General features: G+C 38.2%; 1 protein-coding gene across 1 annotated transcript in view; it reads left to right on the top strand.

Moving 5' to 3' along the window:
* PKHD1 (PKHD1 ciliary IPT domain containing fibrocystin/polyductin) overlaps positions 1–25,015 on the top strand; it is a 414,808-nt gene that overhangs the window by 378,200 nt on the left and 11,593 nt on the right. The window contains exons 61-65 of the mRNA XM_070584791.1: positions 7,445–7,580; positions 8,595–8,682; positions 13,764–13,871; positions 20,481–20,639; positions 24,685–24,807. Coding sequence (XP_070440892.1) covers positions 7,445–7,580; positions 8,595–8,682; positions 13,764–13,871; positions 20,481–20,639; positions 24,685–24,807 — 614 coding nt within the window. The remainder of the gene's footprint in view (positions 1–7,444; positions 7,581–8,594; positions 8,683–13,763; positions 13,872–20,480; positions 20,640–24,684; positions 24,808–25,015) is intronic.

Raw genomic sequence — 25,015 nt, 5'->3', positions numbered from 1 at the left:
CAGTTGGGACTTCCATTGAACTCACTGGAGAGCCATTGACAAGCTAATGAATTGACCTTGAGACAGCAGAAATTAGTCTAGAGACGCAGGCCTCTCAGTGAAAAGCACCAAAGATGTTCCTGAGAGGTTCACTCTTGTGAATTTAGTGGGGTTGCATGCATTTCAACAAATTGAGGCCATATTGGACATTTACTTTTCACCTGCTTTCGAAAAGCTACCAACTTCTGCTTTGTGGGGAGAAATGGTGTGCTGTCTACACTTTAAGTAAATAATGCACAGTGAATTGTCCTCTCCTTATCTTTATCCTTCTCTAGGGGCATCTGGATTTCAGCTTCCTTTGCTTGGCTAAGTTAATTCCGTGCACCTGTTTTCCATCTTGCAAAGCTTGGTTGACCTCTGTTGTCAGTTGTCTTCTCCTCTCCTGCCTTCTTTATCCTTGTTGATTGGCACCATTTTTACTCTTTTAAGTAATTTCAGTGAAGTTGAGGGAACAGAGATAAACATAGTTTCAATCCGCCCTTTTTAAACTGGGGGTTTCCCATGGGGGTCTTATTTCTATATTCTGTCTTTTTTCTGGAATCCTAGCAGGATACATTTTATATTGCTTCCCTTCCTTTCAATAGAAAGTTAATTTTTGCTCTCTTTAATTTTTTCCCCCTCATTTCTCTTCTTCTCCCTCCCTTTCTCCGGCTTCATTAAAAAGAAAAAAACCCTCTAAATAATATTCTTTGTCATACGGTAAAATGAAATATGTCTGTATCTTTTATGGAAGTTTAGTTATTGAAATGCCAAAGTTATTTGTGGTTGGCAGAATTTCTAACATGACCTCCCAAAGATGTACTGCCCTAACCCCAGGAACCTACGAATAAGATGAGAGAGCACTTCTACGAATACACTGTTATGTTGCACAGCTGACATTAGGATAGAGAAAATATCCAGGATTATCAAGATGGGCCCAGTCAAACACATGAGCCCTTAAACGAGGAGAGCTTTCTCCTGCTGTGGCAGAAGAAGACAGAAAAGGAAAGCAGAGAGATCTAACATGTGAGGACTTGAGTGTCTCTGCTTTTAAGACTGAAGGGGCTGCATGAGAAGACTTGTGGGTGTACTCTATGAGTAGAGAGTGGACCTTAGCTGACAGCCAGCAAGGAAGCAGGGACCTCAATTCTACAGCCACAAGGACATGAATCCTACCAACAATCTGAACAGTTGTTGAAGTGAATTCTTCCTGAGAGCCCCACAGAAGCAGTGAACCCACCCATGCCTTTCTGGAATCTTGACCCACATCCTGGAGATAATAAATTTGTGCTATTTTAAGCCACTAAGTTTGTGGTAATTTGTGATGCAGCAACAGAAAACTAACATGCTATCTCACATAAAGGTCTTTGTTTGTGACATTGCCCCGGACCTTGGGCCCTGAAAACAGTTACTGTGAGGGTGGGCATGACACTATGGGAGTGCATACCTGTGTGTGTGTTCCCATCGCATTAGTATCTTTTTAAGTTCCCTTGCTCTGGGTAAGGAGCACCCTGACTTGGAATAGAGAAGAAAACTGGGAGAGACAATTGGTGAGACAAGTCTACTGGCACTCGGTTTATTTAGCATCTTCTCTTGTGCAACTTCTCCATGCCCCCTGGGTACCTGCTTTCTAGGAAGCAACTGTTTGGAGTATCAAGGACAGAATCATTCTGTCAACACAAGAGGATGTTCTTCCTAAGAGTGGCAGGATCATCCTGAAAGAGATTCCTGTACTGCAGCTTGTCTCTTTCCTCCCTCATGGCAAAACCATAGCTTTGCTGTTGAAGACTATTTCTGCACCTTTTTTTCTTTTCACTCTAATACAAATTCACTATTTTGTTGAGTGAGGTGGATAGCAAAGTTGTCATAATGGTATTTCATATACGTGGCTTTGTGGGAAAATGGGATGCTCTGTATAAGCAAACTTTCCACTTAATTAAAAATTGTTCCTTTTATCACTACACTTTTTAAAAGCCTTCATCGCTTAAACAAAAAAAATATTATCCAGCCTTATTAAGTGGGGAATAACATACCATTCACATTATTATTGATGATTCATGGTCATCATTAAAACTAGCATTTATTTCACAGCCCTGTTTCTGCAGTGACGCCCATAGGGACCACTGTTCTTATACTGAATGGCCCCAGACCACTAAATCTTGGATTCTACTTCTGCAGTTTATATTTTTTCCACTATTTCCTTATAAACAGGATGTTAATTGTGATCTATTGCTGCCATCAACACATCTGTATCCAACAGTTCCCCACCCACATGGATATGTAATTGTAATTCCAAAATTGAACGGCACCACCTCAAAATCAAGTAATTTAAGATTTATGTACAAATGGTGAAGTTGTAGGTAAATATAATAAAGCCTCCTGAAAGCTTACATTTCAATGTTTTTCATTTCCCAAACATTAATTGAACAGTTATTATGTCCAAAAAATTATAATTGTGGCTCATGTGGAAATCTAGAGATTTTAAAATTAATCAATAGGCAAAAAAAGTTATGCAATTATTTAATATGTTATATTAAATCTCATTATTCTATATCTGTTACAAAGAAATCATTAATTCAATATGAAGCTGCTTAACCATTAATCTAGTTTTTCATGAAATTAACTTAAATGTTATTTCTATCTGTATAATATTCATTAGGTGGTCAAGACTTCAACCTTCTATTATATTTCCAAGAGTACCTAAGCACAATGTCATGCAGAACAAATGATCATTCTAGGGGCCAGCATGGTGGCGGAGTGGTTAAGTGTGCATGCTCTGCTTCGGTGGGCCAGGGTTCACAGGTTCAGATCCCAGGGGCAGACCTATACACTGCTCATCAAGCCATGCTGTAGCAGCATCCCACATACAAAGTAGAGGAACAGTGGCACACATTTTAGCTCAGGGACAAACTTCCTCAAGCAAAAGGAGGAAGATTGGCAATGGAGGTTAGCTCAGGGCCAATCTTCCTCACCAAAAAAAAAAAAAAAATCATTATATATTTGTTGTGAATAGGGAAATGTAACCTGCTTGGCTTCTCTACTATTCAAATACTCCTGTGTAACCAATGTCCTGTATTAAATTTCTTCCGTAAAAAAGATCTTGAGTGATTCCTGTTTTCCTGGTCAGACTATGACTGCTACAGCACACCAATACAAACATGAAATTTTGAATATTTTGTATATGATCTTAAAAAAATGTATTCAGAATTACCAGTGACCCAGATAAATTATTCATGCTATATTTATTATAACATATTATTTTAAATGATTTGCCAACTAGAATGCTTAGGTTTTCACCCTGAATTGACCTTGTTGGAAGATGTGCTGTGTGTTTTACTCTGTGTCTTTGTACACTGCTGGCGCACTGCAACCTACACTTAGGGTTACTCAAATCTCATTTTGAAATGAATAGTTTGAAGAACCACAAGAGTTTAATGATAAGTATTAGAGCATAGCAGTAAGCACACCGATTGAGGAGTATACCAGAACTTGAAGTTGGCCGGGCCAAGATAGGTGGTGGGTTTCCAGAGGCGTTTAGTGACCTAATTGCAGAGGAAGAGAGTGTTGGGTACTGACTTGTCATAGTATTACTATAGTAACAGCTATTGGGTGCTTACAATGTGCCAGGATTGGCACCACTATGCTATCGTGTCAGAAGGGAACCGTTGGGTCATAAGACATTTCTTCCCTCTTTGGAGTTGCAGTCACTGAGGACATCTGGCTAGGTTTAATAGGGAGCATAGGGACTATGAAACAAATAAAATGGTATTTGCCAACTCTGAAAGATAACCAGGAAAGTCATTCTTGCCCTACAAACTATATGGAAGAATGTTCCTGAGGGACAGAGGTCACCGTGTTCTGTTTATCTTTTTGTATCTCGCAGTGCCTTGAATGATGTTTGTATATAGTAGGAGGGTTAACATATGTTAAAGTGAATTGACTAGAGAACTTACTTTCTTCTTCCAGGATATAGAATCTCTCAAATTCCCTTGGAATTCAAGTCCCCTAATTGCGCATGTAGATTCTGCCCTATCTAGCTTATTGAAAACAAGAGTGATTGAAAATGCGTGGGACACCCTGGAACGTTTAATCAAAACATCGGGCTCTTTTACAGGAACCTGTCTTAGTAGCTTTCAGGAGATGAATGCTAAAGAGGGACTGAGGAAGTACCTGTAACCCCCACACTCCCTCACCTACCGCCAGAGGTCCCGCCCACAGTCAGCTTTCATTGATAGCATTTATTTGTTTGTTTGTTTGCTGGGTTTGCTATGCAGATAGAAATAATCGCTTCCTCCACAGGGTGAGCATTTCAGATGTGGCAGATCGAAAAGCAAGACTCGGAGTGAATAGTGGTGATCTCTAAACTGGGACATTTCTTTAATCTCTTGATCTTTCTCTTTTAACCACACTTAAGCATGGAAGGGAAAAAAAAATTCTTTCACATACCTGACTGGGTATTGGACGCTGTTGGCTGGTGGTTAAAACTGGGAGGGTTGGAGGGAACTTTCCTCCCCCATTTTTTAAAGTTTGGCTGTGGGTCCTCCTGCCTGCAGGCTACAGTCACATTAGTGCTTGGAAATTGGATAACGACAGCACAATGACAAATCCAGGTTGCTTGCAATAAGTTGCTAATCCCTTTGCTTTAATATCGGAGCAGCGTATAATGATGTTTGGACATCACTCCAGTTTACTGACGACCCCACTGGGGCCAGCAATAGAACCTTACAACTGTCTAACAAGGCATCAGGTGACTCCCGTCGTCACAGCAACGGACACTGGAATCTAATCTTCCCTCCATCCCTTCTAGCACCCAATAACGCCTAGATTATATAAGTGGCCCATCATTGCTTGGTAACTTGAATCAATTAACGTTAATTCGCACAATGCTATGATGTATTGTGATCACTTTCATTTCAGGGAAGGGGGAGAAATTGCTATAAGTCACCTAAAATGAGGTTGTCTGTGGTGCTGAGGTATTAATTGGGTGTCCATATTAAATGCAAAAGGAGCCCCATCGTGAAAGGAAAGTGGATGAGTGACTCTCTTGGCTGCTATTGACCTATCAGAAGAAGACAGTGCCCTTTTCCTTTGCCTTTATCTATTACAGTTTTCCCTATTGAGTGTCAAGTTGATGTATTATAAAAAATTCATTTGGTGACCTTTCACCCCCTTAGCAGATTAAACAATTTCACTTCGATGGCATCATTAACAGGACCCTGCATTTAATGATGATTTCTCTAAAAGGCCACGGAGATTCGATTTTAAGCTAACAGATTTATTGCACTATTATAACATATCGTAAAAAACTGTACCACCTACGGTCAGGTTTTAGGATAGAAACTGCTTAAGAGTTTATGTGGAGCTTAAAGTGGTATTACCTTGGGATATGCTCCAGCAGCAAGTCTCTGACCTCCAGTGCGATGCTGTTTACATTTAATAAGAGATGTTTGCTCACAATAAACTTTAAAGTGTGTCAGCGAAGCCCTTTCAGTGGGGGTTCAGGCCGTCAGTTCCCATCCCCTCGTCTCTAGACATCAATGTACTTATGTCAGGATCCTTGAGAGTCTTTCAGTTTCTGTAACCCACGCTGCTAGCCTGCATCCTGTCCCACATCACAAAGCACTGAAGAAATAGGGTAGGAGAGAAACAGGATCTGGTAACAATGTTAGATTTTCCAGTAGCCTATGACCCATAGAAAGATAGAATTAATAGCACGGATTTAAAAAATCTGATTTAAATTGTTCCATTTAAAAAAAAAAGAAAAAAGAAGCCTTACGCTCTCAGGCTAAGGAAACTAATAATTGGTGATTAGGCTAGTGTAGGTTGCATTCCCAGTGAGTGATTCTAGCTGAGAGGTCAGGACCTTAGGTGGTAGATGACCGAAGGGGATCCTTAGGACCGCATATGCCCACTCTGCCCCCATTTCCCAGGATTCTCAGGGGAGATAGAAATTGCTTCCTATAGAAACTTCATAGTTCGTGATCCACTCTATTTGCTCTTCCACTGTTTCCTCTTTTGAGGACTAATTGTCACCTTTACTTGACATCAACCCTCCATGTTAAATAAATATTTTATCCTTTTCTTCTCACATAAGAAAAAAAATAAAAGGCTTGAGAATAAAATAGTTGACTCATAAGCATTTAATTGAGGGCAGGGTAAGCTACTTTTTTGCTTGTTTGTTTTAAATCAAAGCGTTGTTAGACCTGACCTGGGCTGTTTTGGGTATAAGTCACCAAGAGATGCTCTATGTTAGGGCAATATATGTGATATATGATGTCTCCACATCTCCATTCAAGTGCTAAAAATCAGTTGCATGCTATGATGTGTAATACACAATAGGCTAATGGGACAATAGATATATAATCTATAATGTTGTTTTAATAAAGGTATCTTGCTCATCAAAAATACCAAAGCTCTGGGAAAAAGATCTTTTCAGGTATCATGAACTATATAACCATTTTCTTTTCTTTTCTATTTATTTCATTTTATTGCTAAGTCTCATCAGCAATTAATGTGCTTGAAAGTGGTGAAAACAGTACAGCTCGTTGGTTAACTGCTCGACACCTTGGCCACACACTTACTATTTGTAATACCTTTGGCAAGTTCCTTCAGCCCTTTTGGACGTCAGTTTCTTCATATGTGAGTCAGAATACCTACCTCATAGTGTCATTTTAAGGATGCAATAGGTTCATACGTGGAAAGCTTAGAATAGTACCTGGTACACCGTAAGTGCTTGGCTTATATTAATTGTAAGTATTATTTTCCCTAAGGCTTTCCTTCAATTAAAATAAATTAATCAATTAATCCCACAGTGATTGAACCTATTTAGTGCAAGCACACCGTGGAGAATGTAAATATGAAAAGGTGGTTGTAGGATTCAGTGAGCTGTTCCCTGAACAACAGTGGTGTGCGGGAGCTTGCTCTCATGCATCTCTTCCCAATTCTTTTCAGCGACGTCATCTTGGTACCACAGAATCAGCCCTGATGGGAGTTTGTGTGCCCTGGAAACTGGAAAACTCTACAAATCAGGGCCTTTTCGGGGAGAGCTGGTTTACTAGCATACTACTGAGCATATCCCACCTTCTAACTATTTTAGTCTAAGTTCCCTCTCTGAGGCTTTTTTTGGGCCCGATGTTAATAAACTGTGTTAAAAATCTAACTTCATAATTTGTGCTTCTCCTCTGTCATCACACAAACATACACCCAGTCCGTCCTTTACTTTGTCTAAGCAAACATATAAAACAAATATAAAACTATTCTTGGGTTATAAGATTATGTTGGCGATACAGTGTATTACTAAGTTCTAGAAACAAAGGCGAATGTGAATATTTCCACTGGTAATAATGTCTTATGGAAAATAGCCACTGCAGTGATATTTGTAATCTTATGGGTGCATTCTTTTTTTTTTTTTTTTAACCTGTGCCAGAAATACAAGCAGCTTTAAAACTGGGAACTTGATATATATTCGGCCCTATGCTCTTTCAGTCCTGGTCCAGCCTTCAGATGGAGAAGTAGGAAAAGAACTTCCAGTACAACCACAACTGGTTTTTCTGGATAAGCAGGTAACTTGTTCACAGGTAACAGTCTTTCTTTCGAGCCAGGTAGCATGCTGTGTTCAGCACATTTTAGATTTCATCATGCTGATACACATTTACAGAATGCCCACTGTGTGACATTTGCTGCACTTCGAAATTCTTGTGACTCTTGTCATTTTCCTTCCATGTCACAGCCTGCTTTCCTCCCACTTTCTATGAATGTCCAGAATTTAATTAAGGGTAAAAATATAATTCTGATACTTTTCCTCCCCAAGAAAATTCTTGAAGGAGATCTCTCATATCTTCTCAGAAATCTAGCCTTCTCAAAGAAGTGTATCTATATTTGAAGAAGTAATTTCATATGCTAATGAAGGAATTTTATGCCATCACATCTGCATCATAGTTTTATGTTATTTTTAATGATTTCTCTTGTATGTGTTAAGTAAATCATCAATAAGAGGCTTCTGTGCTTAATTCTAATTTCAGTGTCCACAGCCTCTGATTCTATTTTATGGTTTCTATATTTACTAAAGTCGAGGGAAAAAAAAGTGAGATATGATAGTTAAATCAGCTTTCCACTCTTTATTTTAAAAATAATTTTTTTTGAAAAAATTACTTTTTGTGAAGGGCAGAAGGCCATGGAACTGAGGTCCACTCTTGGAAACCTGTCACTTTGGATCTAGTCTGGTCCTCACTTGACTCTCTCGTGTTTTCTTCTCCTGATCTTTCCTTCCTTATTAACCTTAGCACATAATGCCACTCTTCTCTCCTATAAACTCAGCTTCCTTACTCCTCTCCACTGCTCTGCCCCAATTTTTCCTGCAGTAATCTCCCTTCTCTTCTGTCATTAAGCTAAATTTGATTATTCTTAACAAGAGAAAATTTTTTTTATCATTTTATATCCTTTGCTTATTATTTCTATTGAATATGTCCTTTATAAAAGATTCTATCTGAATTCTCTTTTTTTTAGATAACTTCCCCAAATTCTCTTCTGAATCCATCTTTTTCTTTCTTTCTTTCTTTCTTTTTCCCTATTTCCAGAATCGGAGAGTAGAGTCCTTGGGCACCCCCTCAGAGCCGTGGGCTGTTTCTATTTCCCTGGAAGGGACATCAGACTCCGTTCTGAAAGGTAGGCATCTGTGACATTCAGCGACCTGTTACTACTGCCTCTGGACAGAAGATGCTTGCGACCATTAGGAATTCACAGCAAGGTTGGTAATACTCAGTATCTTCCATGATTTGGAAGAAATCTCTCTCATCCCAGTCTACAATGCCAGTGTCTGTGAAAGGGAAGATTGAGCTGGCAGTAAACACCTAGGGAACGACCTCCTCCTCTCCCTTCCCCTGCGTGATGAAGGAGCATTTTGTTCATACCCATATCCTCAATATGGTGTAAGGGAAAGGGCATGGACACTTCAGCTGGGTCTCAAATCCCAGCTTGCTATGCACTACTCAGCCCTCTGAAGACAAAAGATTCTCCGGGACAGTGTCATGGACTGGCCCAGGGAGCAATTCACATGTACAAAGTAGTTTCTATGGGGAAACAGAAAAACTCACTCTCAATGTGATGAAGAATAAATGTGATGGCAAAAGCAAAGCACCTGGCACAGAGCAGGCCCTCAGAGTTCACTGTCCCCTCTCCATCTTTCTTTGCCCTCTCTTACCTTCCAGCTCAATGCCAGTACCACTGCTCGCTTCATTTACATTCCCTGGAGCTTGTGCACATGAAAATCAAAATAGGTATCATTTAAAGTGCAGACTCTTAGGCCTTGGCCCAGGACAGTTTGATTACATATCCCTCAGAGAGGCCCAGGAATGTGTGTTTGAGGGCCCGGCCTGGGAAGAAACAAGCAGGTACGACATGGTTTTTATAGGAAAAATGGTTCCTAAGTTCTGAATTCTGACTATCTGACAAAAAAACTCCAAACAAAAACCAAAAAATCCTCTTGAAATACAACCTACTCAAAGATATAAGAAGACTCCCTCCGCCCCCCGCCCCAGTGGGCTGTGACAGGTTAGGAACTCAGAATCCCCAAGGGTTAGTCCTGGCACTGCAACTGGTTTGTCTTGTCTTTGATTTGGAGCTTTAAAAGTGCACATTATTTTATTATGAAATAGTTCAATCATTATGCTTTAAAACAGCTCAAAATGTGATCCACAGAAAATATTTTAAGGAGAATATGTTTGAGAAGCAGAAAGCAGGCAAAGGAGTCTAGTGACTGAGGGAGTTAAAGGGAAGAAGTGAAGTCAGAGGGGTGGGCTGGAGCCCGACAACAGAGGTGAGTTTGGACTCTATTCTCATGACAGGCAAAGCCGTTGGAGGGCTGTAAGCAGGCCGTGAGAAGCTCTGCCTTACATGTTTAGAAGACTACCCTGTTCCGTGGAGGGTGGGATAGAGAAGAACAAGAGTGAACCTAGCAGTCCAGTTGAGAAGTGATCTCAGCAGGCCAGGCAAGAGATGATGGTGGAGATCAAAGTGTGGGGATTCAGAGCATCTTTTAGAACTAACATCAACAGCATGTAGTGGGAATAAAGGAAACAAGGACTTAAGGCTGACTTTTGGATTTTGACCTTGATGTATTGGGTGGATATTGATGTTATTTACTGAAATGGAAAAGATTAGAGGAGGAGAAAAAGACAAGAGTTTTGATGAGGAGAAACAGAAAAAGGTAAGTAGGAACTGGCTTTTGGGCCAACTTAAGACAGAGGTCTTTTCATATGTGTGATGAAAGTTTGAAGACAACAGGAATGATCGGTTTCTGGTTTATGATCATTCCAATTTGTGTTTCAGAGTGTCAAAAGGGCTTTCTGTTCTTATCTGCCCCCAATCTAGTCCCCCACACAAATGATTAACCGTGTCCCTACTAGAGGCCTCCTGTATGTGTGCAGTCCAGGAGGACATCTCCCAGCACGCGGATCTTTCCTGAGATCCTCAATGCTCCATGCACAGGGGGGTCTTGTCTCAAAGAGTGTCCTCTTGGTCATCAAAGCACCCAAGGATTCTCCCTCCTGTTATGGGTGGGATTGTGTACATCCCTCTCATTTGAGGGACTCCTAGTCACACACAATCACAGTTTAATTCCGGGGTTCACTCTGAAGTGAAGAGAAATTTCTTTTGTATCAACTTAATACAATCCAGAACAGAGGGTCCACTGGGGCATTCTGAAATCAACTCCTATATTCCAATAGCGGGCCAGAGATTATCACAGTCTGGAAAAGTGGACCTGTTAAGTCCCCTTAATCCCTCTAACCAATTACAGTGAGAAAATTAGGAAAGGGTGCTGAGAATTCAAACTGATTACAAATTATTTTTAAGATAGGTCATGAATAATATTCTCATAAAGGAGAGCATCCACTGCCACTCCCCAAACCTCTAACCCAGACAGCCCTTTTCACAAAGCTTTACAGGGCAGTCTAGAAGAATAGAACCAATGGATTTACCTTGTCTGCATGAATTCAGAATTTCTGAATAATTCGAACCAGGAGCTAGATCAAAGTAAACCTCTGAACTAAGCATTGTACTGATGTTTTAGATTAGAAAGACTTTCTTAAATATTAGCTCAGTTGTGGTTTGAAAATAATAAATGTTTTCAAAATATGCATAGTAAATAAAGATTATAAATATATCCTTTAGTATTGGTAAAACAAACAAAAAAAGAGAATAGCAATTATGTTTTAGGTACAAGCGTTTCTTATGACCAGGATATTTGCATATCATAATGGGGAAAGAAGCAAGCAATCTGGTTACTTTTGCCAACCCCTCTTTCTAGAAATATGGTTTGAAGTATTGGCCATTTATGCAGAGTTACTGCTGTCATGGTAATACAGCACCCTTTGAAACTTGTTGGTGACATGTTGAAAAACAGATTCCTTACCAATGAATCACTGACAATTTTAGGTTGGTATGGTCTGTTTTGTATGATCTGTTTTGTCACTATTGTCCTCTCTGGAAGATTCAGTAGGAAAGTATGAGGAATGAGCTGAGGTTGTCTTCTATGCACACATTTTTTTTTGGTATCATAAAGTAGGGAAAAAATTTTGTGTAGTTTTCTGTCTTTAGAATGCCCGCATCACCAAAACACCCTATTTTATATGATTGAAAGTATCTCTTGAAGCCATCATGAAATAGTTCTCCTTAACTTCAGAAAGAATGGAACCAAAACCATTTGGGATGGAATACCTAACTTATTCTCAATGTTTTCTGGAGAAGAAAAAACAGCAACAACAAACTATATATGTCTAGTCTAAATTGTTCATTCTACAATTTAACTTCATGTTCTTTTGTCTCGGGAGATCCTCCTTGGTAAAAATATGCTATAATCTATTAACAAAAAGTGGATTTATTCCCTCAAAGATTATTATTTAAGGGCCCTTTAGATCCTTTGGTATTTAATTATAGATTCTAGCTGTAGGAAAAAATATGTTCTTAATATTTAAAAAGTAAAGTCTCAACATTAATGGACTAATAGTTTGGTAGTGTGTATGGCTGGGGTGAGAGGGATAGTTGAGGGGAGAATTGAGGCTGAAAAGGTATTTTAGAAACCACACTTCCTGCAGACACACATTCAGGTAGCAGTCCCTGGTAGCCGTGTAATCAATTTCAATCTTGCTTCAAATCCAACAGCCCATCTCAACCCATTGTTTACACCAGCTTGATCAGGGAGCCTGTCAATGGCATTTCTGTATTTTACACTTTGCCATTGCAGGGATGGGATGAACCCTGGAGTAATGTACTGTACTTGGCAGCAACTGCCTCAGCTTTGGGGCACATATGCTTCAAATCTGAGAATATCATAGATATATATGGGAATCTTTGTAGAGATCTCTGAGGCAAGCTGGTATTTAACACAAAAGCAAACCCATTTGGAGCTAAAGCACTTTCCATTAGGCAGTTTGACGGCTGTTCTACGAGGCAGACTCACTGTGCTCCACGGACACATTTTGATTAAATGCTGCTTTGTATTCCTCCAAAGATGGGAACAATAAGGACGTTTGTCAAAGGAAAACTGCAGCAAACGATTTCATGTTGAACATCTGTACTCTGCGGTTCATTGTTTGCAAGAGTTTATTGACCATAATTTTGATGCATATAGGTTTTAAAGAGTATAAACTGCATTTATCTTGGGCGCCTATCATTTATTTGAGTCTTGGCTTATTTATTTCCATTTTTCTGGGCATTTTATTTATTTTGGGACTCTGACGAGATGAAGGAAAAGATGTTTCTGAAAAAGGAAGTTTTAGTTAGCTCTGCAAAATTGATGAGGAAAGACAATGTTTTCACAAAAAGGATTGAGCAATTGGATTGAAAAATGTAACTCTAAGCATATTATATCTTTATGATACCTTTCAGCCTTAAAGATCTCAAACGAATTTATAAACTTTAAGACCACTCTCCTTTCTCATTGTCCATCAAACCAATCATGGTGACATTTCCAGAGTGAAATGTAGCAGCTGTTAATTAGCAAAGTAATTTGAGGATAGTGGAGTCAGAAGACTAATTAATGGCAGTGTGAATGTGGTCCTGAGTTAAGTTCTTTCTTTCACTTTATAAATGGACGGCCTAATGTTAGAAGATGTAAGCTTTCTGTTTTGCATTTCATGCAGGAAAACCATAGCCCAGGCAATCCAAGGTGCTAAATCAAGGTAGCCTTTATCAGTCATGATTCGATGCATTGCTGTGGTCCTCATCTATTGGCTTAATTCTGCTACCATATAAATTATAGATCCCTTGACTAGAAGAGAGGCAGAGCCTAGAAACTGTTGACCTGGAAGGATGACTTGCTTTCTTGAGAGATATTTAATAAGAAAACAGTCAATATATAGTGGCGGTTAAGAATTGAAATTAAGTATATTTGAGCTATCACCCAAGCACCAGGTAATATAACCTTTTACGAGCCTATTTCCTAATCTCTAGCATATAGATAGTAGCATATATTATAGGGTTGTTGTGTAGTTTATTTGCAGGGATGTATCTAAAGCACAGTGTCTGGCAGAGTAAGCTTTCAATATACGTTAGCTGTTATTATTATTATTCTATCTTGGACTATTTGGTTTGAAGACTTGTCTAAGAAAAGCCTGATGGATTTAGTAACCTCTTTAACTAAAAAAAGTTTTTTCCTTTGTTGTCCAATTGCCTCTCTACAGAGAAGACTTGAAGAAACTCTCTAGTAGGTAACTAACGTCTACTTTCTGTTTCTGTGTTTGTTGTAGGGTGTACTCAGGCAGAAGCTCAAGATGGTTATGTGAGGTTCTCCAACTTGGCAGTTTTGATCTCTGGGTCAAATTGGCACTTTATTTTTACTGTCATTTCGCCTCCAGGTAATTTCAGCGCAATGTGTTTTTATTATCTGTTTCTTTAAAAAAAAAAATAGCCTTTTCTCCTTTATAATGGGAATAACTCCCAGCATGAATAAGAAGTCATATTGTTTAGAGAAAAAATTCACTTGGCTATATCATTAAGGTGTGAGAAGCAAAAAGACATAAATTAAGGCTCCAGAGAATCCTGGAAAGCGAGAATAAATCCAAATGTACATTTTCCTCTAGTTGTTAAAATTTACTTTGAATGTCCTACTTTTTTTATTTTGATGACATTTGGTTAGACATAAATTAGAAAAATTTAATTTGTAAGAGAGTCATGAGATATTGAGTATTATGAAATCTTATCTTTTGGTCCCGCCCACCTCATTCACTGTCTCTCCACCCCCGAAATGGTAACTATACTCATTCAAAATCCTGGTACTTTAGAAGTCTGGGTATAAGGTGTGTCTAAATTGCTTATATGGTCCAATTCTTCTTGACAAAAATTTAAAAACAAATCTCCCTTCTGAAGTATGCTTGATAATTTTTGCTTTATTAGAGGGTAATACTATTCAATAAGTTTGTAGTAGATAATATGTTAATTAAACTTCAAGCCGGATGAGCCTATGCAAAATACCACTGCCCACTTCCACATAGAATGGAGCCAATCTCCTCCTACAGAGGGGCAGTGGGAGGGTGAATTTTGACATCCTCTTTTTAAAGGATTGAATTCTGATAGGGACACAGAGTTATCTACTTAAAAAACATAAGGTAACTATTGCATCCATTATTGTGATTTACCAGCAAAAAAACTCCTTATCTAAGAGAATACCTAAAAGAATTTTTAAAATACTGACATCACATTTGAACTGAAAAGTAGATCTCTATAATCAATTATTAATTTTGTCAGGAAAGTTATCTTGATACTTAAGACATGCAAGTGTGGGAAGCAGTTAATGCACAGGTGTGATAATGCAAAGTTTTATAAAATACATTAAAACAGTTATTACAGGATTTAAATGTCTTAGTTATTGGAAATGGCAAAGGAAATCAAATGTTCGATGTGAGGTATCGGGAGCCCAACAACAAATATTTAATTAAGGCCTGATATTCACCCTCTCTGATAAAGCTTAAATTCACACTGTCATAGTATACTTTTCGAAAAGTTAAAGATATGATGCTCATGAATATATAATAAGCACTTGTCAATAAGTTACTTAACTCATTAATGAGGGAACCAGGAGGACGGCAAAGGTGGTTTAAAGAGCATTTGAGAAATATAGATTGTAGCCAGGAAAGAACAGCTGAAATAAGTTTGCCAAATTGGATACAGGGCAATAAAACTGGAACCTTTGAGGTTACGTGTCTACAAATATCATTTGCATCTTTACTGGACAAAAATCATTTGCAGCTTACCAATCATCTACAGATTAACAAGACTGTGCCATAATTACTGTTAAATATTAATAAATATTAAGTCAAACAAAAGTTTATTCCAAAGAATTTGGTAGACCTTGGATAACCCTGTTCGAAAATGCTCCAGTGTGATCTGTAATCATTTTTTTCCCCTTAATTCCACGTTTTGGAACATTTTTCCTCCCCAAGGGAATATCTTCTGTGGTCAGGTAATACTATTATTATTTTGTATGGCAGATATCCTTTTAATACTGATGACAGTGTCCTAAGGTAAGCACAGGTTCATGAAGAAAGTTGTTCCGTCAGTGTTCTTGACCAGGGGATCCCCAAGGACACATGCAGAGCTGGATATTTTGTCCCAGACTTGTTGGATATTTAAAACACCATTGCCCTTTAATTTCCTCAGTGGTTAACTAAGACTAACTAAATACTTCATCAAGGTTACATTAAAGAATAAGTTATAAAACCAAACGTAAAATATGGTGCAGACAGAAACTTTTCAATCATACATGTGATTTTGAGCTGGCCTTGGTTTCCCATTTATTAGACTATTACTTTCTTTTCGGTTCTGCCCATAACTTGTCAAGTAGTCTAACTGAGGAATCATCTTGACAAGATTTTCTTTAGCCTTTTTCCTTAAATTAGTCTTCATAATTTTCAAGACCAGGTCTAGGAGGTGAGGCTCTACCAGAATGAGATTTACAAAAGTTTAAATTAGAAGAGAATAGATAGAGGATAAAAAGAACACATTAAAAAGCCTGCACTTCTGTGACTCCTTGTTGACATGACATTGTTAACAGTTAGCAGGTCCTGAGAGTAACTCCTAGTTTCCAGGCATATCAGTTTCTAGTGCCAGAATCATTTGGGAAAGCAGCTCTCATTCAAACATTAATAGGCCAATCAATGAAGTTTCTTATTTCTAACAGGCTTCAAAATAGGCATGACCAACATTGATTCATGGGTTATTGTTTCATTTGTCCACGAATCAAGAAGAGAACTTGCAAACGTTTTCATTATTTTCCCTCTTCTCTCTCAGAGGAAGGAACAGATTTCTTAGAGTGAAGAATGCATCATTATTCCTATTTTATTTCATTATCTTTTCTCTCCATTATTTATTTATTTTTCTTAGAAATGAAGAAAAAGGACAGAATTTACTTAATGCCCAGAAATGGCAGATAATGGCAGATGTACTTCCTGATTTTAGATCATGGAAATTGGCAATCTGCCTGTCTAAAGTTTCTAACATTGTCCATATCTTTATTTTTTAATGGAAGTAGATGTCACTGTAATCAACTTTTCATTAATCACTACATACAAAGACGTACATTTCTTCAGCTCCATAGCTAAATTGCAGACATAATAAAGACATTTCATTTTCTTTATATATATATTCTTTATATATATTTATTTACTGAGATATAATTGACATAACATTGCTAAGTTTAAGGTGTACAACCTGCTGGTTTGATACAATATGATTGCCCCTGGAGCATTAGGTAACACCTCTGTCACATCACATAATTATCATTTCCTTTTTGTGGTGAAAACAATTAAGATCTAGTCTCTTAGCAACTTAGAAGTTTATAATACAGCCTTGTTGACTATAATTGCTATACTATTTTAAAAATATAGAATTGAGGAACTGAGAAGTTAAATAGGTCTTTCCAAGTGGGTATGCACTCCTCACTGATGTGGGCTCGGCCAGCCAAAGTGTCGAGAGAAAGATTTCTTGGACTCTCAAGGTCTGGTCGTAGTGCTCTTTTATTCAGAGAACAGCATGGGGACAGGACCCATGGGCAGCGAAGGGCTGCAATGTGTTGAGGGTGGGGCTAATGTTATAAGGCGTGGGTACATGACTTATTTTCTACTAGACAAAGGAAAGATGATGTAAAAAGTCATTAAACGGTATCAGGGCAGGTGGGGTCTGGTTATTGTATGTTTGTCTAACTTTAGATATGAATTGGGTCATATAGATTGGCATGTAGGCCAGGACCCCTTGGGCTTCTCTCCCCGGGGCAGCCTTGATCCACATCACTCATAAGTCTTTCTAATATGTTCACTAATCCAACGCATCTATCCATTTCTGATACTTCTTGAGACACTGCAAGAGAGAAGGGTTTCTATAAGTTTGTGCTACTGCTTTGGACCCAGCCTTTCCATATTCACTATCATTATTGTGGTCTGGGCTGTGGTTTCTCCACTCATTTCTCGAAGCCGTGACATTCTTAGGGGCTTCTCAGGGGCTGCTGGGCTGAGGAAGAGTTTGAGGGAGCCAGGAATGCTCCTGCCACCTAATCCAGAAAAGCTCTACTCTAGTGGCCATTTCCACACTTGGAATACTCTTCCTCCAGAAATTCACATGGCTCACTCATCAGTTCACTCAGGTTTCTTCGCACATGTCACATCCCAGCGGCCTTTTCTGGATCAATAAGTTTATAATGCTATTCCCAAGGCTGCTCCCACCTCCAGTCTTTCTGTTTTCCAACCCCACTTTGGTCTTCATGGCACTTACCTACTACATGGCATCAGAGTATCTGTGTATTTGCTTGTTTCCCTACTGCCTGTGTCTTCTGTCCCCTATTAGGACCTGAGTTCCTAAAGGGACAGGAATTCTTCTGCTTAGATCAACATTATATCCTCAGGGTGTAGAAAAACCTGGCACATCATAGGCACAAATAAATATTTGTTTTATGAATAAGTGAGTATGTTGAGACTGTGTCTAAGATTACATTTTTAAAAACTGTCCTACTGCTAAAAATACTTGAAAGCTGATGGTCTCTCCTTTAGACTCAGGTTACTGCTCCAGGGTTGTAAACTGCTCTCCCTCGCTTCAGCTGCTGTCATTACTTGTGTTCTAAACACATCGTTGGCCTGATCTTCTATATTCCATGTGGCTCATGTCACTTCTCAGCTCAGAATTTTCCCTTCTATGACAGCTCTTTCCCTTCAGAATATAGTCAAGGGCCTTTTGGCTGACATTTAATGCCCACCAAAATTTGTCTCAAATGCTTTCCATCAATTCCCGGTATTTCCCAGCATAAATTTCCTAAACATCAACTCTTCTTTTCTCCTCTCCATCTTTATTTGCTTGGCCTTCAAAGCCCCACTTAGATACTCTCTCCTCTGAGATGCTTTTCCTGATCATATCAATGGAAAATAACCTTCCAAAGCAATTGCTTTGCATTATTCTGGTGGCAAGTGTCTCATTCTGATTTGTATTACCAATATTTGTATGTGTATCCTATTTCATTTACCGTCTTGTAGATCTCTAAGAATGAGAACAGTAACTTATCCACTTAGCATAGTAAATAATCACTGAGCAAGTATTGAAAAATGGATAAAAGAATGAAGAATTTTGTTTTTACTTCTGTGAATCCCAAGTAAAACCCATTTCCCCGACTCTGGACTAGATTTAGCTTATTCAGATGCCCATAAAAAGCAACTAATTGATAACAAACAAGCCAAATGTGGCTTAAGTGTAAAATGTACACACAGGAGAACCATTTCTAGCTAATCTTGTTATGGTAGCTTTCGGACCAAGTCAGCCAGGAGTCAAGAGACTGAAGATCTGACTGTGACTTCCAATCAGATGTCAGGCTCGGCCCAAAGAAAGCACAGCAAAGAAAAACATGGTGTTTCCTCGAATTAGAGAAAAATAAAAACTCTGTTTTTGCCTGAGTTATTCAGATGAAAACAGGGGCTTGGGATTTGTTTGTTTGTTTTGAGTGAGCTACTCAAAAATGCTGGTTATAACTAACTCCAGTTCATAGGCAAGTGTTTTTTTAACTTTCAATTTTTGTATTGAAGTATAATTGACTTAGGATAAACTACGTGGCTAAAGCATACCGTTCAATAAGTTTCAATGAATGCAGGCTTCCCTGAAACCATCCTCACAATTAAAATAATGAACATATCTCTCACCCCCCAAAATATAGACAAATTAAAATAAATGATTAAAAAAATAATATACAGTAAAATTAATCTTTTGGGCTGTCTTTTTATGAATCCAAATACATCCATGGATTTGCGTCATCACCACCACAGTCAGGATACAGCACATTTCCAAAAAGTCTCCCTTATGCTATTCCTGTATCTTGACGTCCTCCTCTCCCACTACCATTAATCCCTGGCAACTGCTGATCTGTTCTCCATCTCTATAGTTTTGTCTTTTGTAGAGAGTCATTTAATGGGATCATACAAGATGTCCCCTTTACAGATGGATTTCTCTCACTCAGCCTAATGCCTTTGATGTTCATCTCAGTTGTTACAGGTTATTAAGGGTTTCTCTCTCTGTCTCTCTCTCTCTTTCTCTTTCTTTCCCTCCCTTCCTTTCTTTCTTCTCTCCTTTTTTCCTTCTTTTTCCTTTTATTTTTTTCTTTTGGCTGAGCAGTATTCCTTTGTCTGGATAAACCACTGTTGGTTTATTCCTTCCCCTTTTGGAGAACATTTGGGTTGTTTCCAGATTTGGGTGATTACGAATAGGGGTGCTATAAACATTTATGTGCAGATTTTTGCATATCTAGGCAAGGTTTTTTAGATTCTTTTATGCCTTGTTTCAAAAATAATAATGGAGTGAGAACCAAATTTTTCAGTCCATTGAAAGGGGAGGAGTTAGAGATGAATTCTTAGAAAGATACGCTCTGTAAGGAAGCCGCCCATTTGGATCCATCTTCCCTAGCCAAAGTGGCTCTGCCTATCTGCCACTGCTCTACTCCCAGTTTTCTAGATAAGGAAATTCTCATGGACATTAGAAATTCTCTTGGCTCTGTAGTAGGAGTGCCTGGCCCCTGTTTTGATGTGTTACATGCCCTATTTTCATAGGACAGATGTGTCAGAGCAAGTAGTTTCACACATTCTGGGGCTGAGAGCATTTCTGTTCTAGTTTGTGGAACATAGAGTGAAACTGAAATTTTTCATTGATGGAAAGGGTTAAGTCTGAGAATAAAAGAGGAGAATTGGAAGAATTCCCCATCAGTAATGTACAGCATTGGAAAGAACAATTGTATGTTATTGTTGGAACTGAATTCTTCTATTTCTTCAGAAATACAAATCTTGGATCTATTACTGGTTCATTTATTTAATCATTTAATTTAATAAATATTTACTGAACCTACTAAGTGTCAGGTACTGCTGTAAGCATATCTTTTCCACAATATTTTCATTACAATAGTATCTTATTAATATGTTATTATTGAGACTTTTCTTTTTTTACAGGGGTCAATTTTACAGCTCGATCCAGGCCATTCGCCATCTTACCTGTGACTAGGTCAGAGAGCTCGACCATTATCCTGGCTGCTTCCCTGTGCTCAGTGGTCTCGTGGTTGGCTCTATGCTGTCTGGTGTGCTGTTGGTTTAAGAAAAGCAAAAGCAGAAGTACGTTGATTTATTTTTTTTTTGGAATGAAAAGACTGGGAAAAATGCCATCATGCATAACATACATTTTTTTCTTCCCTCAAAGAGAAATTTTTATGAACCTCAGCAACATATTAAACCACATGGAGCCAAATTGTTCAATTCATACAGTAGAGATAAGGATTGCCTAATCTCAATAATAGCAATCATAAAGAAAGCTCATATTCATTGAATAGTCACTACAGACCAGGTTCTAGGTGCTTTAGATACTAAATTTATTTCATCCTCACAAGAACCCTATGAAGTAAGTACTAAATACTATGTCCATGTTACGGAGGTGGAGCATGAGGCACAGAAAGGTTAAGTAACTGGCCCAAGGTCACACAGCCAGGAACAAGCCAGGAAGTTTGGCTCCAGATCCCACTCACTGAATTGCTGTGTTCCTCTGCCCAGGTGACCCTCCAAGAGGTGAGTTCAGGGAAAAATGTTCTCTTTTCCTTCACAAGAGCGAAGAGCGTGCTTGGTGTTTTTTTTTTTCTCTAGGAGTGTAGAAATTAAATATATTCTTGAATATTTTCCCAGAAGCTTTTTTTTTTTTTTTGGCTAGAATCACTGAGGGGAAAAGGTTCTTTAAAAGAGGCTTCTTTTAATCCTTCCACTCTATTCTTAGAGTGGAGGCAAGAGGAGCAGACCAGGCTCTGGCAAATCCCTTGCTCCACCCACACCACCCTCCCAAGACCATCGAATGAGTGAAAGAAACACTTCGTGATACTAGGAGGTACTAAAGAGACCAACATGATAAACAAGAGTGAGTATAAAAGAAGCGAAATGAGGAGAAGCCACGAAAGAAAGTCAAAATAAAGGAAGGAAGGAAAGAGGAAGAAGCCTGATGCCACTACTAGAAGATTCGCCATGTTCGCATGTCTGAGAGATGCTGGGGACGGGAAGCCCCACCACATGTGATCTTTATTTTGAACCCAGCTTCAACCTCATATCCTTACCTCAATCCACATCCTGGTGATTGAAGTGGACAAACTACGAAGAAACTCTGGGGTTCCTTGTCTTTCTCAAGATGAATGGGATCTTGTCCGGGGTGTTGCCTGTGATTTGTTGAACCACGGAATTTTGTTTTTATTTTAAAGTCTAAAGTTCTAACTACGCGCACGCACGCGCGCACACGTGTGTAGTGCTTTCTGATTTAAAGGCAAAGACTTTTCATAGTTTTTAATCTCATGTGATTCTAGGAAGTAGGTGATTTCACTGTCATCCGTTTTGTAGTTAAACCGACTAGCACAGAGGTAACTCTCACTAAGCTCCTCTCACCAGTCTCTTCCTTTTTCTCCCCCCAGCTCTAGAAGCTTCTTCCTGCGGTTACTAACACATCGGTTACCTCAGTGTCCTCTTTCTGCTCTTTCAACTTTTAGATATCTGTGGACACATTTTGCTGTATTAAATTCCCATAGTTTCCTGAATGCAGGCAGAGTCCTAACTTTCTTAAAAGACAAAACAAAACAAAAACTAAAATTGTAAAGAAATTGGAAGGAACTTTATGAAAAATTTACGGTGGTCAGGTCTGTATGAGTCATTTGCATTATATCTTTCTGTATTTCTCAAATTTCTAAAATTAGTATTCATTACTTTTTGAACCAGAAAAATATATTGTTCCTCACAGAATGTGGTTCTCTGTTTCAGCTGTATGGTCTGTGTCAGAAAATATTGTTTCACTGAGTTATGCATATCTTCTAAATGTTGACATATTTCATTCTACAATTAAAAAAAATCACATTTGTTAATATCAACATGGATCTTCAAGAACTGGAAGTCTCTGAAGCTCATAATAGTTGATACAAGTTTATAAATTTTGTTTTTGGGACCTCGTTACATTTTCAATAATTATTAAAAACCCTAAAGAACTCCTGCCAATGCTTGTTATATATATATCAGAGTTTCCAAGCTAGAAGTTAAAAGAGAAAATGTAAAATTTGCTTATTTATTTATTTATTTTTAAATTAATTTATTTTTTAAAGATTGGCACCTCAGCTAACAACTGTTGCCAATGTTCTTTTTTTTTTTTGTCTCTGCTTTATCTCCCCAAAGCCCCCAAAACGTAGCTGTATATTCTAGTTGTAGGTCCTTTGGTTGTGGTATGTGAGATGCCGCCTCAGCATGGCCTGACAGCGGTGCCGTGTCCGTGCCTAGGATCCAAACCGACGAAACCCTGGGCTGCTGAAGTGGAGAGCATGAACCTAACCACTCGGCCATGGGACCAGTCCCTGCCTATTTATTTTAAAAAAACAATAATACGTGCGTTATATGCTAATGTAATTAGCATATGTTTTTACTTAAAAACTATGTTTTCAAAAAATGTATAGTGAAAAGAATGGCATTTTCCAAACTTCTTTGATGTCTGCCTTAAGAGAAGTCATCCGGGTTCTCTTAGTGGCTTCTGCATTCTATGTGTTGTAATCTATTGTTTTGATTGAAACATGTGACAAAAATCCAGCCACACGCAGATACATAGTAAAAAAGGGAAGAATATTTTAATAGCCATTACAGATAATTGTGAATATTCTTCTTTGATACTGCACCAAAAATGGGTGAGAGGTAGTTACTTAAAGATATATCTCAATGTACTTTTTGTACTGTGTTATATGAAAATCCATTAGTCTATCTTGTACCTTGAATGGAGGTTTTATCCATACAAGATTTTGAAACATTATACCTTGGCCATTTGGAAAATATTGTTTCACTGAGTTATGCATATCTTCTAAATGTTGACATATTTCATTCTACAATTAAAAAAAAAAATCACATTTGTTAATATCAACATGGATCTTCAAGAATTGGAAGTCTCTGAAGCTCATAATAGTTGATACAAGTTTTCCAAAATTCTAAGTTTCCCATGAAAGCTTGGATTTTATCATTGGCAACAAGTACTGTCAGTTATTTCTTTGAAGTTCATTCAAAGAAGACTCACTCCATTCACTCAAAAAAAATCTGCCAAATATCCAAGTATGATAACCATAATTTATCTTCCAATCATTCTTTCAAGTACTTTCAATCTAAAAGTGGTGTTCTGTGGAAAATTCGTTCAGCTCAAAACTCAATCCCAAAAGTGTTTTCCTTGAGAAAATCATCATATGGCATGGCATGGCATTATCAGATATTATATTACAAATTTATTTGTTTATCCTCTGGCATCCAAACTGGAATGAAAGGTCTATGAGGGCAGGGACAAGGTCTTTCTTATTCGTCATCGTCTAACCAGTTCCTAGAACACTGCCTGGCATGAGGAATGCAAATATATCTTTGATTAATATATTTAATAAATAAATGAATAGAAGATAAAGCATCTCTTCAGTCAGGAGCAGACTGAAGATCTACAGTCTTCAATGAAAAGCACACACCTGCACGAGCTCTGTGGATTGTACCAACGTTAATTTCTGGTTTTGCTATGCTACTATAGTTACGCAGGTTGTCAACAATGGAGGAAGGTGCATCAAAGTGCACGAGGCCTCCGTGCACATTTCTTTGCACCTTCCTGTGTATCTATAATTATTTCACAATAAAAGGTTAAAAAAAAGTATTAGTAACATTCTATACCAGCTCAGTTTCAGAGAAGTGTAACAGGAACAACAAATGTGAGGCATGTAATGTACTTTTCTAGTAGCCACTTGACCTAATACACCAAAATTTATTTTGGCACATAATGAATATAAAAATATTAGATTAGAATATTAGCTACTTTATACTTTTTCAAAATCAGATGTATATTTTACACTTACAGCACATCTCAATTCGAATTAGTCACATTTCACGTGTTCAATAGCCATATATGGTGGCTACTATATTGGACAATACCTTCAATTAGGTGGTCAGCTTATGGATTTTGTTTCATTATTCCTTAAGCTCTGAATATATTATAGGCATTCTACTGCATGTATATCACAATCATTTTGTGGAACCGTAAAGGGGAAACGTTAACCCTTAGGGCCTATTTACAAATGAAAAATGTAATTTTGTTCTGGAAAAACAGAAAAACAATGTGTTTTTTTCACTAATACAGAAATAAAAAGTGAAGAGATTTCTGAATCTCAGACTAATGATCAAAAGAATCCTACTCACGTCCCATCCAAACGCCAAGGATCACAAGTAGAGACGGGGAAAGAAGACGCCGTGATGGGAGAAGGTGAGCTTGGCCACTGTGAATGATTCCTATAAGAGAGACCCACTGTGAATGAACTGTAGCCTGTAGCCTCCCCCGGCTGACAGTTTCTGAATTAATTTAGTTTATAGCCTCTTCTTTAATCTTTGTTACTTCTCCTCAAGGAAATCACATCCCAGCGTAGGAATACACAAGTACAGCTGATTCACTCAGCTATCAACCAATTATTCAA

This window comes from Equus przewalskii, chromosome 19 (assembly GCF_037783145.1).
Source record: "Equus przewalskii isolate Varuska chromosome 19, EquPr2, whole genome shotgun sequence".
NCBI lineage: Eukaryota > Metazoa > Chordata > Mammalia > Perissodactyla > Equidae > Equus > Equus przewalskii.
Note: the sequence above shows the minus strand (reverse complement) of the source record. Positions and strands in the feature narration are given on the sequence as shown.